General features: G+C 41.4%; 1 protein-coding gene and 1 long non-coding RNA gene across 2 annotated transcripts; both read right to left on the bottom strand.

The window, feature by feature from the left end:
• Positions 1–2,768: 2,768 nt before the first annotated feature.
• On the bottom strand, positions 2,769–13,060 carry elapor2a (endosome-lysosome associated apoptosis and autophagy regulator family member 2a). Its single transcript, XM_079162453.1, has 20 exons — positions 12,888–13,060; positions 12,660–12,807; positions 11,781–11,870; positions 10,264–10,369; positions 10,008–10,160; positions 8,926–9,014; positions 8,661–8,841; positions 8,413–8,541; positions 7,243–7,333; positions 7,022–7,124; positions 6,794–6,931; positions 5,852–6,115; positions 5,571–5,744; positions 5,280–5,466; positions 4,961–5,057; positions 4,768–4,869; positions 4,530–4,656; positions 3,938–4,116; positions 3,383–3,551; positions 2,769–3,283 (listed from the first exon to the last, which is right to left on the bottom strand). Exons 1-20 carry the CDS (start codon positions 13,043–13,045, stop codon positions 3,215–3,217), a joined length of 2,754 nt encoding a protein of 917 aa, XP_079018579.1. The 5' UTR covers positions 13,046–13,060; the 3' UTR covers positions 2,769–3,214.
• A 4,598-nt stretch (positions 13,061–17,658) lies between these two features.
• Positions 17,659–19,407, bottom strand: LOC306698876. The gene is made up of 3 exons (XR_013767158.1): positions 19,193–19,407; positions 18,682–18,838; positions 17,659–18,368 (listed from the first exon to the last, which is right to left on the bottom strand). It is a non-coding gene; the product is annotated as an uncharacterized lncRNA (long non-coding RNA).
• Positions 19,408–20,366: the final 959 nt, after the last annotated feature.

Raw genomic sequence — 20,366 nt, 5'->3', positions numbered from 1 at the left:
ACCATCTACTGGAATGCTCACTGCCTTAGGACAATGCACTCCAGTGTGTAGGCTCACTTTCCTCAAAAAAGACTGAAAAACAAAAATAAATGGTCTGAAAAAGAAAAGAAATCAACAGTTAAGATGACGTTTGTCAGTACTTGTATGTCCTACACTGTCAGGTTGTTGATTGGGTTCATGGAAATATTATATATTGCAGGTACTCAATGTACTCATGTCATTGTTTCTCCTGTCTCTTATTTATGGCTCATTTATGGATCATACTGCCTACAGTTCCTACTCTTGCAGAACTACATGTTGACTCTTTTCTTATAGCCAGACAAATGTCGCCCTCTGGTGGTGAACCTAGGTCATTACATGCATTACCAGGAATAAGGCAGGAATTTCCATTTCCAAAGTACTGCAACACACAATTGTATTATTTCTAAAACTTTTCTCTAATCTTTGGTTTTAGTGAAATATTGTATACTTTAACCTCTTTGGACCTCAAACTGTTATTTAAATGTAACTGTGAAGTTTACGTGGAAATCACTCTTGTGTCATTCTTTCCACCACTGTTGGCAAGTAGCAGTTCAGTTAACACTTCTGCAAGATGGGAGAAGTACTAGAATACTGTCCTCAAGTAAAAGTACTGTTACTTCACAAGACTCGTAGAAATGTACTCTGAGTAAACGTTACAGCGTCACATTTAAGGGAGGGATGGAGGGCTGATATGTGATACTACTGTTAAATTACACAAAGTGGATCAACATCAGCAACAACAACACCCCGTCTGTCCAGACCAACAGGCGCTCTGCAGTCTGTGCAAACAACTGATCATCAATGATAAATATACAACTGCCTTCTTCAGTGTAGCCTCACAAGAATACATCAGAAAAGAGACAAAACTCAGACAACTTCAAAGTTAACTTAAAAGGTCCTCAAGAAGACGCGGAGGTCGCTGCACCAATGATCCACCGAGCATGTTAGCCAGACCGCGCGTGCCCCTTCTGTTCAGGTCACGACCATCGTGGTGACAATACAGCCATGGCACTTTGATTGCTCTGGAGTGGGGAATGCATTAAAGTAGTCATTGCTTCAGATAGATGCAATACAGTTTTAATATGCTGAGGTACACTAATGCTAATTATAACCACAGCCCACTTGTGAGGCTTCATTTGATTTGAAGTGGCCTTTGCCATTGAACCTCGGTGGCCCGCAACATTTGTAACGTCGTATCCGGAGAGTCACCTCTCCGGAGATGGAGCTCTGCTCTCCTGCGGCCGCAGACACACCTGCAGCCTCTTCTCTGCAGCAGCTGCTGAACTATCTTATTTTATCAGGACTTTCTCATGTGAATTTTATTTTTACTCGGATGCGGATGCAACACGAAATGTAGGCTACCTGTGATAAATATATTTTAAGAAAAACTCAAAATAGTACAAGTACACAAAAAAATGTCCACCCCTGCAATTTGGCTTGCAGGTAAGCAAAAAAAGGTGACATTGTTCCTTCTGTTTTCCATTACCCTCTACAGGAGAACCCACTGAAGGTCAGCAAAGAGCTGAAGTCTGGAGCCACAGGCACTTGAATAATCTTACAAAAAACGATTTATATATATATATATATATATATATATATATATATAGTTGTAATATACATATATCTTTGATATTATCATGCTGTCTGACATTACTATCATTTTTATTTGATGGCTTATATGTGAATGTGGATCATACACAGAAAACTCATTCTACACGTTTTCACTTAAGCTGTGTAAAGGTTAAAAGGTAGAAAGTTCTGACGCTAAACTGGTGATGTGACGATGTGTGTTATGACCATTTTGAAAGTAATACATTATGTTGAAATAGAATTAAATTGCTGAGCCCTCGGCTTGTAGGAGAGGATATATATCGGGGCTTGCTCATTCTAGACCACTGACATATCACAGCTGTTATTGATCAAATGGTTTTGTAATCAAAGTATCAAAGTAACAGAGGATTTTGAGGCATTGAATAATTCTGGGCCACACAAGACAGATTGTGGGATAGCTGAATGTCTACAAGGAAATATATTGCACCCAATACACAGATGATCCCACCCTCACAGCTAAAAGTTACAAGTTGATCAGTAAAAAACTCAAACTTATAGTATTACTCCCACAGTTGTAAATATATGACATTGTAACTGGTAATCATGACATGAATCAGTTTTACAAACTGGGAGTTAGATTAAACAATGTTAACTACTGTGTCAAAATGATGACATTTATTCTACATGTCTGACATGCAATTATATGTAATGACACATTTTGCAGTGTTTATGATGGATCCAATGTATTTTGTCTATTTGCTATGTGGATCAGAAACCATTGTGATTTTAGAATTTTCCCTGACGAGACATTTTCAGGGCTGATTATTGGACTGATAGTGCCCACATGTCAGCTGAGGTTTTAAGTTATTATTCAGAACCTTTTTGCTTTAAATCCATTTTAAGACCTGTCTGTCTCCAAGCCCTTCAGAGAATTTCTCAAAATAATCGGTACAAGATAAAAATCAATCAAACTGGGTCCACTTATACATAAATACATCATAATTTAATTGAAGTAAATAGACAGTCAACAACACAACTTTATCCGCATAACATGACATCTTCATTTTCACTTGGTCAGCAACACACTTCTCCTCGTTACAATAATTTCAACCAAGCGAAAGAACAAACGGATGAGAAGATAGAGACTTTATAATATGTGTAATATGTGCAGTCTGTGTAAACGTCTATGGGAGATGGACACACACACACACACACACACACTCACCATTGGTGATCTTGATGGCAAATTACACCATGGCTGTCTATAGGCACTACACAGACTGAAATCAATATGAAAAGAGAACATCAAAAAGGTCCCTGTCTTACCCTGAGCTCCTCTAACAGCCTCTCTGACATCAGTGTGTATCAGAATATACCAGGAAGTGTCTATCACACACACCTGCCTCACAGTACTATGCTTCGAGTTGGACGGCTCTGTCGTTCCGAGCTTTAAGGCCACCATGTTCTTGCCTTCTCTGAACCTGGCTCTAGGTGCATGACGTGTGTGTGTTTATGTATGAACACACAGTTGGTATTCCAGGTACCAGAGCTCATAAAGGGGGTGGTTGGTTAAAGGGGGGGGGGGGGGGTTCAGTGGAAAGTCTCTCGAGGGTCCGATCTCGCCCCTCACTTTACCATCTCTCTAGCTCCACACCAACGCTTTCGAATGAGAGGAGTTTAGCTGCACATGTTCATAGTGCTCTCCGTTTCCCTGAGAAAATGAAAAACACACATTATTTCTATAGTTTCTAAAGACTTTTATCAAAGTGATATTTTCTAAATGCAAGTCTGACGATGATGTGACTCTTACCTTGGATGCTATGGCTTTGAGTTTGCCAAGTAGAGAAGGTTTTGTGTACACAATTTCATCCTCCATGTCTCCCTCGTTCTCACCCTCCATCATGGCACAACTGTCAGCTCCTGGCATCTCACACTCCTTATTGGCAGATATCACCAACCGGGAGTACTTGTACTCCAACCTAGCACAGAGACAAATGACAGAATCAATACTGTAGGAAAAAAACAACCAATGTTGTCATCATGAATATTGATAAAATGTGTGATGTGACAAGGAAACAATCGCAGAAGGTATGCGATCAAACAACAGAGGTTTGGAGGAGATGATGAGATGAAGTACGAAAGAAAGCTGGTAGGAAAGTAGGGAGCGGTAAAAGAAAAAAAAGTTAGATAGAGGAAGATAAGTGGGACAGGAAGGAAAGAGGCAGAAAGTGGAGGTTGAAAAGAATAAAAGATAAGTAAGGATAAAGTTAGGAAGGAATACAGGAAGGACGTAGAGTAGTAGGAAAAGAAACAAGGAAGTAGAGAGAAACAAAAAAGCTGGCAGGAAGGAAAACGGGAATCACACCTTTTGTTCTTCTTCCAGAAGTAGCAGGTGAGCGAGACGAGCAGCACGGCGGTGAAGGCTCCCAGCCCTGCACCGAGCCGTACCCAGAACTCCATACCCTCACATGGCAAGGTTTTCTTTTCAGGCAAGGTCAGACCTCCCATGCACAGCTTTGGTTCAGTCCACACATACAGCAGGTCCTGAGGAAGAACATGCACACATACAGCAGCAAATAAGCCCAAACATACACTGAATATTGTATATAGAAATGTTCCTCACATACAGTGCAGTCTTACTAGTAAGTACTTAAGAGACTAAGTACTTAAGGTACTTGAAATGGAGTGGCTTTACTCCTACACACTAAATTTCAAGTGAAACAAAAACTGTTAAAGTGCTGACTTTCAGCTTTAAGGGTGTTTGCATCCATATTGACTTTTGGGGGGGGGGGGGGTTATAAAATAGGCTTTAAATTCTACACAGTCAATGGGATGTGGGAGTAAGCACCCTCAAACAAAGCTGTCAGCACATTGTTTCATTTAAATCCATTGTGTTTGACTCAAGAACCAAAAGAAATCCTTCACAATACTTGTGCAATAAATATGTCCACACACACCTGGTGTCCTCCATTGCAAGCTCCCTCTATCTGATGGTAGTCTCTCTCTGTGCATGTAGGACAAGCTCCTGAGCTCTCCCATAAGAAATGAAAGGTGCAGCCGTCGCATGTTCCTGCAGGGCACTGACTGTAATAACCAAACACAAGCTGTCACCTCGACGCCACATCACAGCATAGATCAAAGTTACATGTGGTATTAGACGGGGAATCAGACAAACGGAGACAAGAGACGTAGTACCTGGGAACGGTGAGCTCTCCTTTAGTGCTCTTCTCTGCGTTACAACGAAGTGTCACCACTGCGCTCCGACCTGACTCACAAGATGAAGTCGGATCCAGGGACCTTAGCAAAGGGAAACACAAAAAGCAAGACATAACCTTAGACGCAACATTTATTTAACTTTTATTTTTTTTTATTGAAATAATAGAGGTACCTGTAGTAGAAGTTGACATCAGGGACTTTCTTGGTGGTTTGGTGGTACAGCTCTGGTCTCGCCCTTATTCCATCAAGTGTACTATCAACTGTCACTCCTGTTAATAACATACAGACACATTATCGTTTAATGTGTGTATGTACAATTAATGCGTCTTTGATTTTCTCTCTCCTGTAACATGACTGTAATATTATTTGATAAAATACCAACAAGGCCGAACCTTTTCGTGTCGTTACATCTTTACCCTTTCAAGCAATAACAGCGGTATAAAACACACCAAATGCAGCTCGATCACTGTGTGCATCTTATGCCCACTAACCAAGTAATGTGTCCGCCAGGTTAATGGACTGTGAGGCGAGCGCTGTGTGGAAGCCTCGTCCAGTAGCTGGGATTATTGTTGACTGACAGATGAAGGTCTTGACAGCATTGATTCCTTCACCTTTCTCTCTCTGGGAGTCGGTGACGGATAGGTCTGTTACATTGTCTGTGCATACTGCCAACTGACCCTTCAATAAAAATTAAAAAAAGCAAATAGCAAGGGCATTGCATTAATACACACAAACGTTTGAGTACATTTAATCCGCATGTGTGTGTTTTCATCTCATCACACCTTTCCTCCACACAGGCTGATTTTGAAGTGGTGGAAGTACTTGGTTCCTTTGGAGGTGAAGCTTGGACCGTTCATCAGCGATCCTCCAGACCCAAGGAGGCTGAAGTCATAAGTCAGAGTGACATTGCTCTCAGTGTGGGTGAAGTGACAGTCACTGTAACATAAACTGTGGTCCTGTGAGAAAGAAAACATGGACACCCGAATAGGGTTGTTATATGAATCATTTAACAAAAGTTTCCCAGTGGTTTGATTCCTTTCCCCATTACAAAGACAAAACAAACCTTGTCGCTCTTGCTAGCCGGTCCACAGGGTTTGCAGGCGTCCGGGCCCGGTGTGGCATGAGGGACGAGGTATGTGTTACGGGGACACTCCGTGCACTGGCTGGTGAGCGCGTCAATGTAGTGTCCAGGTGGACACGGCACACACGTAGAGGTTGAGGGTTCGGTGCTGAGGGCACAAGCCCGGCACCTAGACGCCACCCCATCGACCGCGTTACTCACCGAGATGGAGTAGATTCGCACCACGTCGTTGACGTACCGGCGTACCTGAGAGAGACAAACAAGGTACAGAACAATGCTGCTTATAGGTGCTGTGGAGCTTTAAAACTTTTTTTCCAGAGACTTTAACAAAAAAACCCACATATGGATCGCAACATACAGTATTGGTACTCTGTCCTTAGGTTCTGTCCTTACTTGAAATGCCCACATTCCTGCTAAACAGGTGCTTTAAAAGAGCAAGTTAATGATTCAAGCTTCACCTCAGTGGGCACAGAGATAAAGAAGTCTGTTTGATTTGTGGTTAGGTTGAAACACTAACACCACAGCAGATAGTATCTTTCTTAGCCAACAATAGGGAGTGTTCGCTGTACCAAGTGTGGGGTGGATTTACCATGAAAAAACTGACAGTAAGTCTTTCAGAGCAGTCTTGTTTCTGGACGTGAGACAATTAATATGAAGGTTTAACCACAAGACCAGGTTTCCTGACTTTTTGAAGGACCAAGAGGCCAAATCCTGGGTCAGTGGCCAGACCTCCACAGAGGAAGATATTATGAAACGTGAACTTGCTGGTTGTTAATCTTTTTTAAGGATGGATTTCAGGGGACACATATTTGAGTAACTGCCTTATGGGCTTTTTGATTGAAACTAAGAATACAAAACACACACACACAAAACAATAAAAGACATTAAAAACAAACATATTTCCAGTACTTTACTCATACTTACATCTGAAGGTTGGTTTGTCCTCTGAAAAGCCCATGTGTAGGAAACCGAGGCATTCTGTGTCATGACGTGTGTGTAGGTCTGTCTTGTTTTCGTTCTCTCCCATGACTCTACCACCGTCGTACTCTTCCTGTTTACATCCTAAAGAACAACATTTTCACTCCACGTAATTCACACCATCTACATAACAATGCCTACCTAGCAGCAAACATCTGTCGGCAGCTGTCTCACCATCATGAAGTAGAACTCACAGCCGGCAACACACACAGTCTCAAATTCAAATGTGATGCGACCGAACTCCGTCCCCGAATGGCTTGCCATGGACGTAGGGAGCCTGGTGGCAGATGAAAACAGAGACGAGTGGAATCAGTCACAGCGAAACAAAAACAGACAGCTGAGTGACGAGAATGATGGAGACTGAAGAAAAAGAAAAAAAACATGACTGTACTTACTTGAAGCCAGGCACATGGATGTTGAGGATGAGGTAATCATTATCCGAGCTCCCTGCTCCACTCTGGATATGATCACCTGCCACCTCCCAGCCTAAAGGACAGGACAAATCGACATTACTCAACGATTAATATATATATAAATTTAGATAACATTGGCGGTTTTAACTCTCGTCACTGCACATTAAAGGGACAGTGCGTCGATTTGGTGGCATCTAGCCGTGTGGTTGCAGATTGCAACCAACTGAATACCCCTCCGCTCCCTCCAAGACCGCTGTAGCGAGAGACGCAGAAAGCGAAATCATGGTAAGTCCGTTCGCCTCGCTCAGAGGCCATCCTTAGGAGCAACAGAAGTCAAACGCCAGCTTGAGAACCTCTGTGTGTCACGTTACTGCAGTTACTGCACAAGAGTGTTGGAGAACTACGGTGACCTTCAGGTGATGTAAACAGGCGAAAGGCTCTCTCTAGAGCCAGTGTTTGGTTTGTCCGTCGTGCGCTACTGTTAAAACTTGGGTGTTCAACCTGCTGACACCATGAAGAGGACCAGCTCTGTATGTAGATATGAAGGGCACATCCAATGTCAGCGAAAACAAAAGGATGCTTAGTTTCAGGTGAATAGTTATGAATATTATATTCCATTTCTGCTAATAGATCCCCCAAATTGCTGCACACTGGCCCCAGAGAAAAATAGTTCAACAATGTGTGAAAAATGCTTATTTGTCATCTTGCAGAGAATCAGATGAGAGGATATCACGCTCGTGTCTGTATAGTAAAAGTGAAGCCGCAGCCAGCAGCCAGCTGCCAGCTGCCAGCTGTCCAAGCTTAGCACAGGAGTGTTGCTGTCACCATATGGTTGGTGAGAGCAACTAGGCAACCAGTAGAGGCTCCAGATAATCACTGCCCCTGGCTAAGCTAAGTTACCTTCAACTTCATATATACCTTACAGACTTGAGAGCACTATCTATCTTGTTATCTTACTTTTGGCAAGAAAGCGCATCTCCCACAATGACGACATGTTCCTTTAAGAGAGGCATTCAGAAACAGAATGACCGAGAGAGAGAGAGAGAGAGAGAGAGAGAGAGAGAGAGAGAGAGAGAGAGAGAGAGAGAGAGAGAGAGAGAGAGAGAGAGAGAGAGAGATCACTACTGGACACATCGAGCCAAATATACTCACCATTCATACCATCACATTTGGAGTTTCCAACATTGAAACAGGAGGTCTTCATGTTTGCAGGAAGAATATTCCACCATTTATACTCGTAACCCAAGGAGGGTTCAGTGCCTGCTGGACACCGGTCACATGCTGGGGGATGAAAACCACAATGAAAACCACAATTTGGAAACCACATACAGCTAAAACTAAAATAACAGAAGGAAAATGGCAGCGAGGAATAAAATATAAGTCAAGAGAGTTCTCAGTACGTTTAATCCCATCAGAAAAGGTCCCAGGTGGGCATGGTGAGCAGGTGGCGGTGTCATTGTTATAGAAACCAGGATTGCAGGGAGGGCAGGGCTCCCTTTCTCCACTTGGAGGCAATGACTCAGCTCCAGTCACACCCTCCAGACAGATGTTAGGTTCAATCCACTTATAGATGACCTGCGTCTGAAATTACACAAAGATGTAGGGTGATGGACAAGAAACTGTGATGACAGAATGGGATTTCTCTTTGTATTATACTTCTCTCACCTTGCCTTCATGGTCACATGCTGTGTGGATCTGGAAATAGTCCTTCCTTGAACATGGAGGTCTGTCCTTACACACAGCAGAGCCCTCAGCTTGGAAAAGAAAAGTGGTGATAAGGCAAAATAAAACTATCATTTAAAGAATTTACACAGAGCCCTGCAAATACTGTAGCACTTTAATAATAACCTCAATAAGCATTAAACACAAAAGCCATGCAGCTAAATCACTAAAACACAGGAATTCAAATAAAATAGAGAACCATTCAGTTAAAATACAGGAAAGAAAATAGAAAAATGTGATACAAGATGTGAATGAAGAAGAGGAATAAAAGAATGTGCTCTTAAAGAAGAGCGCTTTGGCAGGAGACTCAAACAGAGCAGTGAAGCACAGAAGTCATACAAAATGCATAAAGAGGTGTACTGAATTAAATATGTATTATGTTCTGAATACTCTAACCTTCTTACAATCACTTCTCAGTGACTTTACTAAACAGGAGACAGATTCACAGAATCATCTGAGGACGTGAAGATACTTTATATCACAGCAAATCAAATTAAAGAAAGAGAAAAGAGCAGTCTTTTCATTACTTCCATTTCATTTATTTAGACCACGTTAGAATATCAAAAGTATCAGGTCAGTAGGCCATATCTCTGCTATTATAACTAATTTACTACCTTCTGTTGATTTGGAATAGCTGGCCTTGCCTCTCAGCAGGGTCTAGTAAAGGTGACTGCCTTACATGTGCAAATGTACTCTAGTAAATCCTTGTTGAGAAACATACTAAAACAGACAAGGGAGCATATTACTTCTAACCTTAGAAATAGCATATTAGAAAACAAAAATGTTTAAATATACAAGAGCATACCCACTACAATCTGTGCCAACATCTGCGACTCCCTTGCGATAACACAAGTCTTCCTCACTGAACTAACCAGAATGTTTCTCCTTCTGAAGTCTGACTAATGTGGCTGAAAGTAGGACAAGCTCTCTTTCTATCCTGTGGCTGTGTTATGTGCCTCCGTGAGCCGCGCTGATAACAATAAGGCTACAATGAACACTGCACATCTTCTTGTGTGCGTTCCTACCTGCATACTGAGTGGTAGTGTTACAGGGGGTGCAGGAGCTGGCACCGTGGCCAGCGTAGGTGTCCCGAGGACAGGGGTCGCATGCGGTGGATCCTGGGACTCGGCTGAACGTCCCCGGCTTACATGGGAAACACTCTGATGTGTAGGCCACTCCTGGTACAAGGAAATTAAAGAATGAGAATGAAAAGGGAAATAATTGTTGAATAAGTGCATTGATTTGAGAAGTTGGAATAAGAGATGGGAATTTCTTACTGACCTTCTATTTGAACATTTTTCAGCAGAACAGGCTTCACCCCTTTGGCCCTCATCAGGACCCCACCGGTCCTCCAGTACAGGATGTTGGTGCCAGACTTCAGGTTCACCTAGAATACAGATGTTTTCATGTCTTATCAGTCAGGCTGTGCCAGTGCGGTAGATAAGAGAGCACATTAAAGTCAGGCTTTGCTTTATGTAGTGCCAATTAACAAGATATGCCATCTTAAAATAACGGATACAATCAACACGTGAAATGATTAAGGCACTTGCGAATGACAAGGTAGTACAAAATGTAAACCATATTTGGTGTTTCATTTTGACCTCTTTAGTTAAGATTTCATGTTTTATTTTATTTTTACAAAATGTACCAAAACACTGGCAACAAAGAAGATCTTAGGTAGATAATAATGAGAATAAATATGAAACAAAATTTAAATCATACCCTCTAAACTAAAAATAAATCTGGTCTGAATTTAAATCAAACACTATTACTGGTTTATTTACAAGATATTTCTCAGGCTGATCTATAGAGGGAACCATAAAGTGCATCTTTGAATGGATGGGAAAGACAACACTGAATGAAAATGCTATTGATGCTTTCAGCCCATAAAGGATTCATAAAGAGTTACTGATTGGTTTGGGTTACAAAAAAATTCTCCAAAATGTAAGCCATTGACTGGACTGAAAACAAATAAAATCATACAACCGAAACGATATTAAACATGAACAAAACATTTAGAATGATCTCTGCGCGTTCTGCTTCCCAAAAATGCAAAGCATTCGAGACAAAATTCCACTCAAGGCACATTTCAACACACGATGCAGATGTAGCACTTTGCCACACGGTTTTCAGACATTTAAAAATAATATTTAATTCCAATTATTTTGTTTTAAACATTGAAACAAATTATATTTAGAAAAAACAAAGTGACAAACTGGCAGCTGCAATAACTAAATGTTACAAATGTGTAAGATCGGCCCAAATGCTAGAGCTGGGCCATCACTGCATATGATCATGTAATTCAAATGGAAGAAAAGCAAAAAGCTGCACCATGAATATTCTGGAAATAAAATCTGAAAGCAGCCAGTAGTTCATTCAACAACAACTTCATGCAGGCAAAGTGCTTTAAGGCATAAAGAGAACAATGTTACTGAACTGAATTCATATTTTCTACTTGATATAGTTTGTATGTATTAATTCCATGTACATCATTGGTGCAACGTAATTTGATTGTTGTATAAAGCATTTCAATTAAACTGACACAAAACTATGCTGCCATAACACATACCCACAGTGCAAGAACGGCACAGATAGAGACTCATGTTACTGTGTGACGGGAAAAATACTGGAGAAAACAATACGTGGTGCCAGTCTTCTTCTGTGAACTAGCAGGCTTCCTGCTCATATCCACCCACTTGTTGCTGCTCCGCCCGAGTTTGACATGTTTATTTTGGTAGACAGCTGCCAAAGATGTGTCCTCCGTTGTTATTGTTCATCTTACGGCATGCAACACTTACCGTATGGGTTGCCCATTCACCATGATTGGTGAGCTTGAGCCACTTCGCATCAGCAGACTGATCCATCTCCTGACATTGGTCATTCTGGATCTAAACACACACAAATAATCAATGTCAGCTGAAACTCTCGTCTCTTGTATGGCAGTGTAGTGTTTTATGACTTCCATATTCATTATGTACACTCATGCACTGACACACAGTAAAAAACAAAGTGCTGATGTGACTTTTTGTCTATTGGCAGCATTGTGTGTTGTTTATTGAACAATACAACACCCGTCTTTCATAATGGAGAATAAATAAGAAATGTCCTCAATTTACTACAGATCACAAAATCTTAATCTTTCCAGCACACCTGCCTTCGAATAAACACTAAATAAGGGACTCATCATTTGACTTGACATTGCAGACAAAAGCACAGGTGCAACAATTGATGTTAGTTATGGCTCTGTTCTATTTAAGCAGTAAACCATGTCGGTGAGCCAGCATGCACAATGCAGGGCCTTGGAACTGGGACACCTAAATGAAATTCAGCCAATATTGTTATGATTGCTTTTCCTGCTATGACGTGTCCTTGTGCCTGCCACAAGAAAGGCCTACTAACAGTATAGTATGTTGTCTGATTCATGCATCTAATTAGCATGATGATGATCTGGTGCTATTTCTACTTAGATACAGGTTTTTTTCTCATTAACATTAGTACTATGCCCATTACATTATGGGACATTTATGATGAATGAATTGCTTGAGATTTAACTAAAGAAATACTGAAGCATGTGTAAACACAAACGCACCATGTACACACAAACAGCATCCACTTAAACAGATATATCAATAGACAAAAAAGACAAAAGTAAAAAGATAAAACCATTTAAAACTCACAAAGAACTCAAACAGCAAGTTGTTGTCTAGATACTGGTACTCAAAGCTGACAGAGCCCTGTTTCTTCAGATGAACAGCATAGATGAGAGAGACCGTGCATTCATCCCTGTTGGACTCCAGATAGTTTCCTTGAGGCACCCAGGTAGAGCTGCAAGGAAAAAACATTTGTAATTGATTTTACACTTTGCAATCCGAATTTTAGTTTTTCCTCGCGTCCTAACCGCACACCTGTTGCAGGTGAGCCTGTCGTCTCTGTGGGGATTGTACTCCAGCGAGGTTGCCAGGCTACTGAATCCAGCAGGCATGGAATCCCATTGGTCGAAGCGGATGCCGCTGCCGAGGGAGTAGCTTCCTGCTGCACACGGGGTACACTCCTGAGCCGACATCTCGAGGAACTCCCCGGCTAAGCACGAGAAGGCTGGAGGACACGGAAAGGCAAGGTACAGAGGGGTGGAAAGAAGAGAGGAGAAGTCATTTGAAATCTGCTGCAAAAAATCATCAACGCAATATAGAATCGCACAGACTGAAGATGACAGAGGAACGGCCACGCAAATCACTGCCGCATTCAGTAGAATGCAGCCCCAGTGATCAGGGAACGTAATCCTTACATATCCTGTTACACACTGTGTCTGTCTCAGTGCTTTTTGCTCACCCAGCAGCCTTCATGTCTTCTGCATCTGCCAACGTTTCCCAGTGTCTGCTTTTCCTCATACCTGAGCTGGTCAAATGCCATTGTGATGCCCCACTGTGCTTAAAAAAACAACCAATGCAAAATACGCGTGGGTTTACGCAATTTGTGTAGCACACGAAAGCAGATGCATGTTGATGTGTGCAGCATGATGTGCTTGGTGTGATTTGATTTAGGATAGTTGGCTGTGGCACTAATCTTCACATAATTAATTGGCGACAATTAATTATATTTACTTGGCCTCTTGCAATGCATTACGGTGCAAACCATCATCATATCTGATGCAAGATATTTTGTCCAATTGCTATGAGGAAACTAGTTTCTGGTGTTCTTCTAGTGAAATGTGCACGAATTTGAACCGGAAGAAGGAAACACAAGATGTCAGAAGAACAAAAGGTGAGGTATGCAAGTTGAAGACGCAAATACAAGCAATGCGGAAGGTGAGGGATGTTGTGACAGCGCAGGGCGAACGTGTTCTAGGGAGGTCTAACAAAAGATCAAACTTGATTGACCACCTTGTAGGAAATGTGTGTGCTTTTACACAATTAAAATCTGCCTTCCTGGCTCCATCATGATAAGACATATTTCACCACAATTGACAGGTCTTTCAGCACCCTCCTCTCAACTAAACGCTCTCTGTGACTCACCTTAGCAGACCTGTTTCCATGGCAAAACATTAGCACTGATCTGGAACGATTATTTATACGGCCTATGAATGAGTTTGTCCATTCAAAAGCACAAACTCTGTCAACCTACTGCCTTTTTATTCTATTCATTTATAACCAAGACTCTCTATTTGGACAGATTTGTTTATGGTTACTGCACCTCCTATTAGACCCATACAATTATTGTGAGCGCCTACATGGCCCCATCAATGATTGAGCAAAGAGCAATTATATGACAGTGTTTTAATCTCAGAGTATTGGCCCGTGGCTTTGCTCTGTTGTTGGCTATAGAATCTACAAACCGGGTCAGTCAGGTTGTAGTGGTAGAAATTCCAGGCTACGGATAAGAAGGTGAGATATACACATCCACTTTCACACACACACACACACACACACACACACACACACACATATACTTACTGCACTCTGTGCCGCGGACTGGCTCTGGTAGTCCAGTGCAAGCCCCGGGGCTCTGTGGGATGGCCACTCTCCACCGAGATCCTGTGCTGTCACATTCTGTGTACTCATAGTAGTAGTTTGTCTGCCAATTACAAACACACACACACACAAAACATCTGCATTAGAAATCAGGCACCACGACAGTCTTGGACCCAAACAATTAGCAAATGTAGGCCAGAGTAAGGTCAGTAAACACCACAAAAGGCCTCCACCCACATCAGAGCCCTGAGTCATCTCATTCTGGGTGAGAATGCATCAGAGCAGACTAAATAGCTGGTGCTACTGCATTAGCAACCAGCACTGAATTTAACTTCCGTAACCAGCTGCTCTGGGCTTTAAAAACATGACCGCCTGTTACGCTGCGTTATCTCTCAAGCCACAACCACTCTTCTCCCCTGGATACACAACATACCATCTCCACAGTGATGGGAACAAGGGGGAGGTGGCAGCAGGCGGAGGCGTTTTACTAGCAGCTTTTTTTTTTTTACATTTTCTGGATGACCATTTAGACATTTGATGATCACGTGTTATAGTTTGAATCTATGGCCTGGAGCAAAAACCATTAACTCTCGCCTTCTGGCCTCCACAGAGCCTCTACAGAGGAGGGCGGCCTAATTTCTGACAGTTTACATAATGTTGCTCCTTGAGCCAAACCAGATTTTGACACCGCAGCACATGCAGGCTGTTGTGTGCGGAATGATTTTCACTGGTGTCTGTGGGTCTGGACATAGAGTTCAGTCACACTGACGATAATGAGAAGAGAGGCCGAATTGAGCATAACTGCCGACCAAGGTTTTAAAATTACAGCTGCAGAGATCCGAGAAACGTTAAGAATATGGTCGCACTCAGAACTCATTAAAACGATCTCTTGTGACTCCTACAAGAGCTGTGGTCGAACATTGATATGGCAAACTTTAATACTCATCTCACACCATAATTCAGCGTGAGAGTCTCTACTCCTGAATGCATTTCATGAGATTGAAAACAAGATATCAGCTCTGATGTCATGCTTTGTCATCCCAGAAAACTTAGCACCATATAGCCCTTCGCTGGAGAGCTGCAGTAATCTCTCAGCCAGTGTGAAAAGAGAGATTGAGCCAATAAATTAAAGGAATGTCGCTCCTCTATCTTGGGACCGACTGTCTGCTTTGGGACTGAGCTGCCAGCCTGGACTTGGGAGGTGTTGAGCTGAGCCAGACCAGAGGGAAGGAAGGGCCAGTCCATGCAGGAAACTGATAACAGCATGAACAGCACTCGAGCGGTGAAGTTCAACACACACCAGACCTCAGCAGAGATTCGCGTTGCTCAAACTTGTTCTCTTAACAAAGATTAAAGCGGCATACAACCTCCCACCTGCAAAGCATGATTCATTTAAATAGTGTACCATAAATCGACCCGGAAACGTGTCATCAATTTCTAATCGTATTTAGATGTGGATTACCAACTCACTGTCAGCGTGTGCAGCGTGTGCAGCCATAGCAGCCCAATCTGTGCGTTTTTCTCATCACCACCCCTGTTAGTGAGCTCCAACAAATAAACCGGATGAAGCCTTATTGATCGACTGTGGCATCTCTCACCTCTGTACACAGTCGATGTTCTTTGGCCCCGTCAATCAACCGGAGCGTGCAGAGGATGAGAGCGTAATTGGCGATGAACCAAGCCGGGGACCGCATTGTGGATCATCGAGGGGGAAGAAAACAACAACAACCACGATCCGGGATGGATAAGTGAAGCCGATCATAAACCCGAACCAGTTACTAGTCGACACCTGCTCCTGTCTTCTCTCGTCGGCAGATTGTAACCTTACCACCTGCGATTATCCTCACACTGTGCGCCCCCAGGGCATCCTCAGCACAATCAAGCGAGCAGAATAAAAGAGTGCTTCCGGTTATGGTTTTCAAAGTAAAACTTGCAACGCATGTGTGAAGGAGTCGTCAGTCATCAGTTCAATTTTTGGGCCTGTTTTTTCCTTTAGTTGTAATACAATGTTGTTATTATGAAGCCTACAACCGTGTCAATTGCCTAATTTTCTTAAAATTTACCATTTTCTCGCTTTATTTTGAAGGCAAAGTAGTAATACGTCTCTTATTTTTCTGTTTGTGTGTGTGCACGCGCCTTCATCCACCCGGCTCTGACGCTCCTATGACGTCGCTCAGGAAAAAATATTTTGTTATCTTGTAGATATGAGAAAAGAATAAAGAAATGTGCAACATATTCTTACGCTCAGTCTATGTGTTTTTAGATTGGATGCCAATAAAAATAGGCAAGTTAACATTCTTTGTTGGGACTGCAGATGTCTTTGGGCTGATGCTGCTGTGAGAATAGACATTTTGAAAGGACAAAGCTGCATTTCGTCCTCGGTTAGATCTAGTGTATTGTTCCTAATTCCCAACCTTTGCAGTCCACAGCACTGACCACCAGAGGGAAGCCAAGCTCCGCGACTCTTCATCATTACTGCATGGATCATGGGTGTTATTTTTCTGCCTACAATGAAAGCATCCAGTTTGTATTTTAGAGCGCGAAGTGAATGATTTTCATTTTCAGCTAAGGAGGTCTGGCTCAGTGAGCAGAAGTTACTCAGCTGCCAGGTCCTGGTGCTGTGGCAATAGGGCAAACTGTATTTTAAGAGAGGTCAGTTTATGCCTCCTGTTAGGGTGTGAATAGTTGATTCAAATGAAAGCAATAACAACTGTGACAATAAGGCTTAATGCATCATACAGTCTCATGCAGCGGTAGAATGAAATAAGGCAACACAAGTGATGTGTTATTGGGAAATAGTGTGCAACTGAGAATATAAGGCTCTTTCTGTTAAGACTTCCTCAGTGCAACAGCAGTTATGTCAACCAAGCTTGCTGCACCAATGTAATGTTTGTATCAAGTTAAAATGAATACAATATGGGTATGACTGTATATTAAACCTACTATTTTCAGATTTCCCCAGAGTTTCTTTCTCTTGCTTTCCCCTTCCAACAAATGTCTACCCTTATACACTGTAACAAATTTCCCCGTTAAATTACAGTAAAGAGCTGGCAGCTACAGGCTCCAGCTTCTAACTGTAATTCTACAGCATACCTACTGTAATGTACAACAACGGTTTCATACTGTAAAAAAGTATGACAGTACAGTGCTGTATAGAAAATGCATGAACAGTTCATTACCGTAGAATGTATTTACAGTATGACACTGCTAGAAGCTAATGATTTAAAATGTTACATTTCAAAATAAAACCCCTGAAAATTGCGAGCATAGAAACGACTCAAACAAGAGATGGCCTTACATTAAAAAGCTTTTATTAAAGCCAATGCAGTGTCAAACACATTCAATAACTGACAATTTTACAGTGATCACATTTTTGCAAAATACAAATATTAAAAGCACCATATAAAATTGTATTCATTAAAGTAAATTAGAACAAAAAACATTGTCAGTAATTACGTTATTGTACAATACAATCAGACCAGAACACTGCATCATGTTAAACAGATTCGCAACAATCTATATACAACTCTTATAGTTTACTAAATGTACCCCGCCTTCAGTATCACTTTTTTATTTAGTTATGGTCATTAGTGTAATAGAAAGCAAGTAAAAGAACAAATCTGGAACTGCACATTTGAGACAACTCGATAGAACTGAACAGAACACAATTTTGAAACTTGTTACCTTAAAAGGAAAAAAGAACACCAGCAGTGTGGGCGATCTCTCCTTCCTCCTATGTGGAGATGTGCTGTGGACTACATAAAGCCACACTCAAAGTCCAGGAGGTTTTTTATGAGGGTGGCCACATGGGGATTGACAGCTCCTGCCTTCTTCTGGACCAGCTTCCCTGTCTTTCTGGACACCACCTTCCCCTGGTTGGCCTTTGTCCCCCTTTCCAGGTTGAGACCAATGAAGCGCCTAAATAACAGAGAAAGCATATATATATTAGGTGTGGTATGTAAAGAATATTCACACTTAATACTAAACCCCATTGGAATAAACAAATACAAATTACAAGTATTCTGACCTCTGTGTCTACTAACAATGAGAGAATAATCTTATTTTCATCTAACATATGTGTGAATATTTCATATAAGCAAAAAATGTGAACATACAAGGTCTGATTTTTGTTCTACACGTTCTCACATCAAGGCTACAAGCTCAATCATGTTGCAACATATTAACCTTCAGAAAAATATCCAAATAATATTTAAGACTGCAGAAGATTTACCTTTGAACAAACTCCAGTGTCCTTGCAGCTTCCTCTTGGTATTGCAAGTTGAACACATCGTAGCTGGAGAAAACCGCAGCAGCAACGTGATGAAGCTTGGCTGGATGCCTTCACAGACGACGTGGCTTCAATGCTTATCAAGCAGCGTCACCAGCAACTAATGCAGACAACAATTATAGTTAATGTTCTGAAACCATATCAAATATATATATATTAACTCAGCTTGTTGATTCAATTGCTGAGAAATTCAATCAGGTATCTATGAAAATGAAATAACTCTCGCTGGTAACGCCGGTAGATCGCATGCCATTCTTTTCTAACACACGGGTCACCACGTATGCACAGTGAACCGCGTGAGCTACTGCAGCAGTCGCTGTCCTGCAAGCACCGCTCGTTAGCATGTTAGCATGCAACAAGTCACGTTATCGGCAAAAAATCAGTACAATACAATGTAGATTCAACACAAAATGACTGAACACGGTCAAGCTAACTTTCATAACATCTAAATTACCTTGTTCAGTGAGCCACAGGGGCAGGATGGACGGTGTCCGCTGCGTGTTTGTAGGCGAGCTGAAGCAGCAGGTGGTGCTCGGTCTGCTTCGGTGCTTCGGTCAGAGTCCGTTGAAAATCGTCTTCTCAAATTCCCTCTTATTATTATTCTTCCATCCTGAATAAAATCACCGGTCTATGATATCTAAAGCTTTCTGTTCATTTTCTTTAGGTTGACTATGTGCTAACTAAGCAGTAGATACTTGATGCCGTGTGCTGTTGAAGAGTAAGGGGCGGGCTTAGTCAACTGAAAAAGGAAAAAATACTGTAGTATACTGCAAGATTGGACAGTAGCTGCTGTTAATTTTTTTTTTCTTTCAAGGCCTCAACTTTTGCTGGATTTAACTGTATTCAACTGTATTTACGAAGAACAGTACCTTGCTGTTGAGAATTTCTTGTATTTTTACAGCAATTTGTTACAGTGTACTGTAAGTTACCTTTAGGTATTCTATTTATCAGAATAAACATGTTGCAGATATGTATAAATTACATAGCATACCACATACTTTTCATTAAATACTCTTGCAACTATATCCCCTCTAAGCTTCCAAATAGTTAGTGCAAATTATCTCTCTGTTTACCTGAGACAAAAGAGCTCATGCATGTTTCATGATCACAACCTGGTTTAATTTGTCAATGTGTGTTACGCCCACAACACACAGCTGCCTAAATAGAGGAAAGACAGAGCGCAAGGCAGCTTTCATTTCTTATAACGAGAGAGGGGGAAACAAACATTTACATGAGAGTTTATTGAAATCCCTCTTTAGAGGACAGAGATTATTGAGGTCTATCAATCTAATTATTACTGTGACAATCAATCAAAAGTTCAAAGTATAGTATTTATTACAGTATTCAAATTGCATGAAAGTTAAACACAAATTAAACCCAATTTAATACTGCATTATACCCAGGTGCATCTAGCTAAAAGTCATGCAGTAAATTACAACAACCCTTCCATGGATTCTGCCTTCATGAAGGTTATAATATTCAGATTTATTTGAAACTGTTTTAGAAACTGTTTTAATTCAAATTTGTGGTGCTTTTTGAATTGAGTAGCAGTAAACTGAGGGGTGTAGTGTTGTTGCTGCAAGTAGATTTAATAAATATGAATTAATTAATATCAAGATGTTTACAGA

The sequence above is a fragment of the Pholis gunnellus genome, assembly GCF_910591455.1.
Source record: "Pholis gunnellus genome assembly, chromosome: 7".
In the NCBI taxonomy this organism is placed as follows: Eukaryota; Metazoa; Chordata; class Actinopteri; order Perciformes; family Pholidae; genus Pholis; species Pholis gunnellus.
Note: the sequence above shows the minus strand (reverse complement) of the source record. Positions and strands in the feature narration are given on the sequence as shown.

Bases quoted from the DNA above. Each gene is read 5' to 3' on its own strand.
- elapor2a (XM_079162453.1), bottom strand. From the start codon at position 13,045: ATGTCGGCTCAGGAGTGTACCCCGTGTGCAGCAGGAAGCTACTCCCTC. The intron at 7,334-8,412 runs GTGAGTATATTT...CCTGTCCTTTAG, and splicing joins CAAATGTGATGGTATGAATG to GCTGGGAGGTGGCAGGTGAT. The intron at 4,870-4,960 runs GTACCTCTATTA...CCCTTTGCTAAG, and splicing joins GATGTCAACTTCTACTACAG to GTCCCTGGATCCGACTTCAT.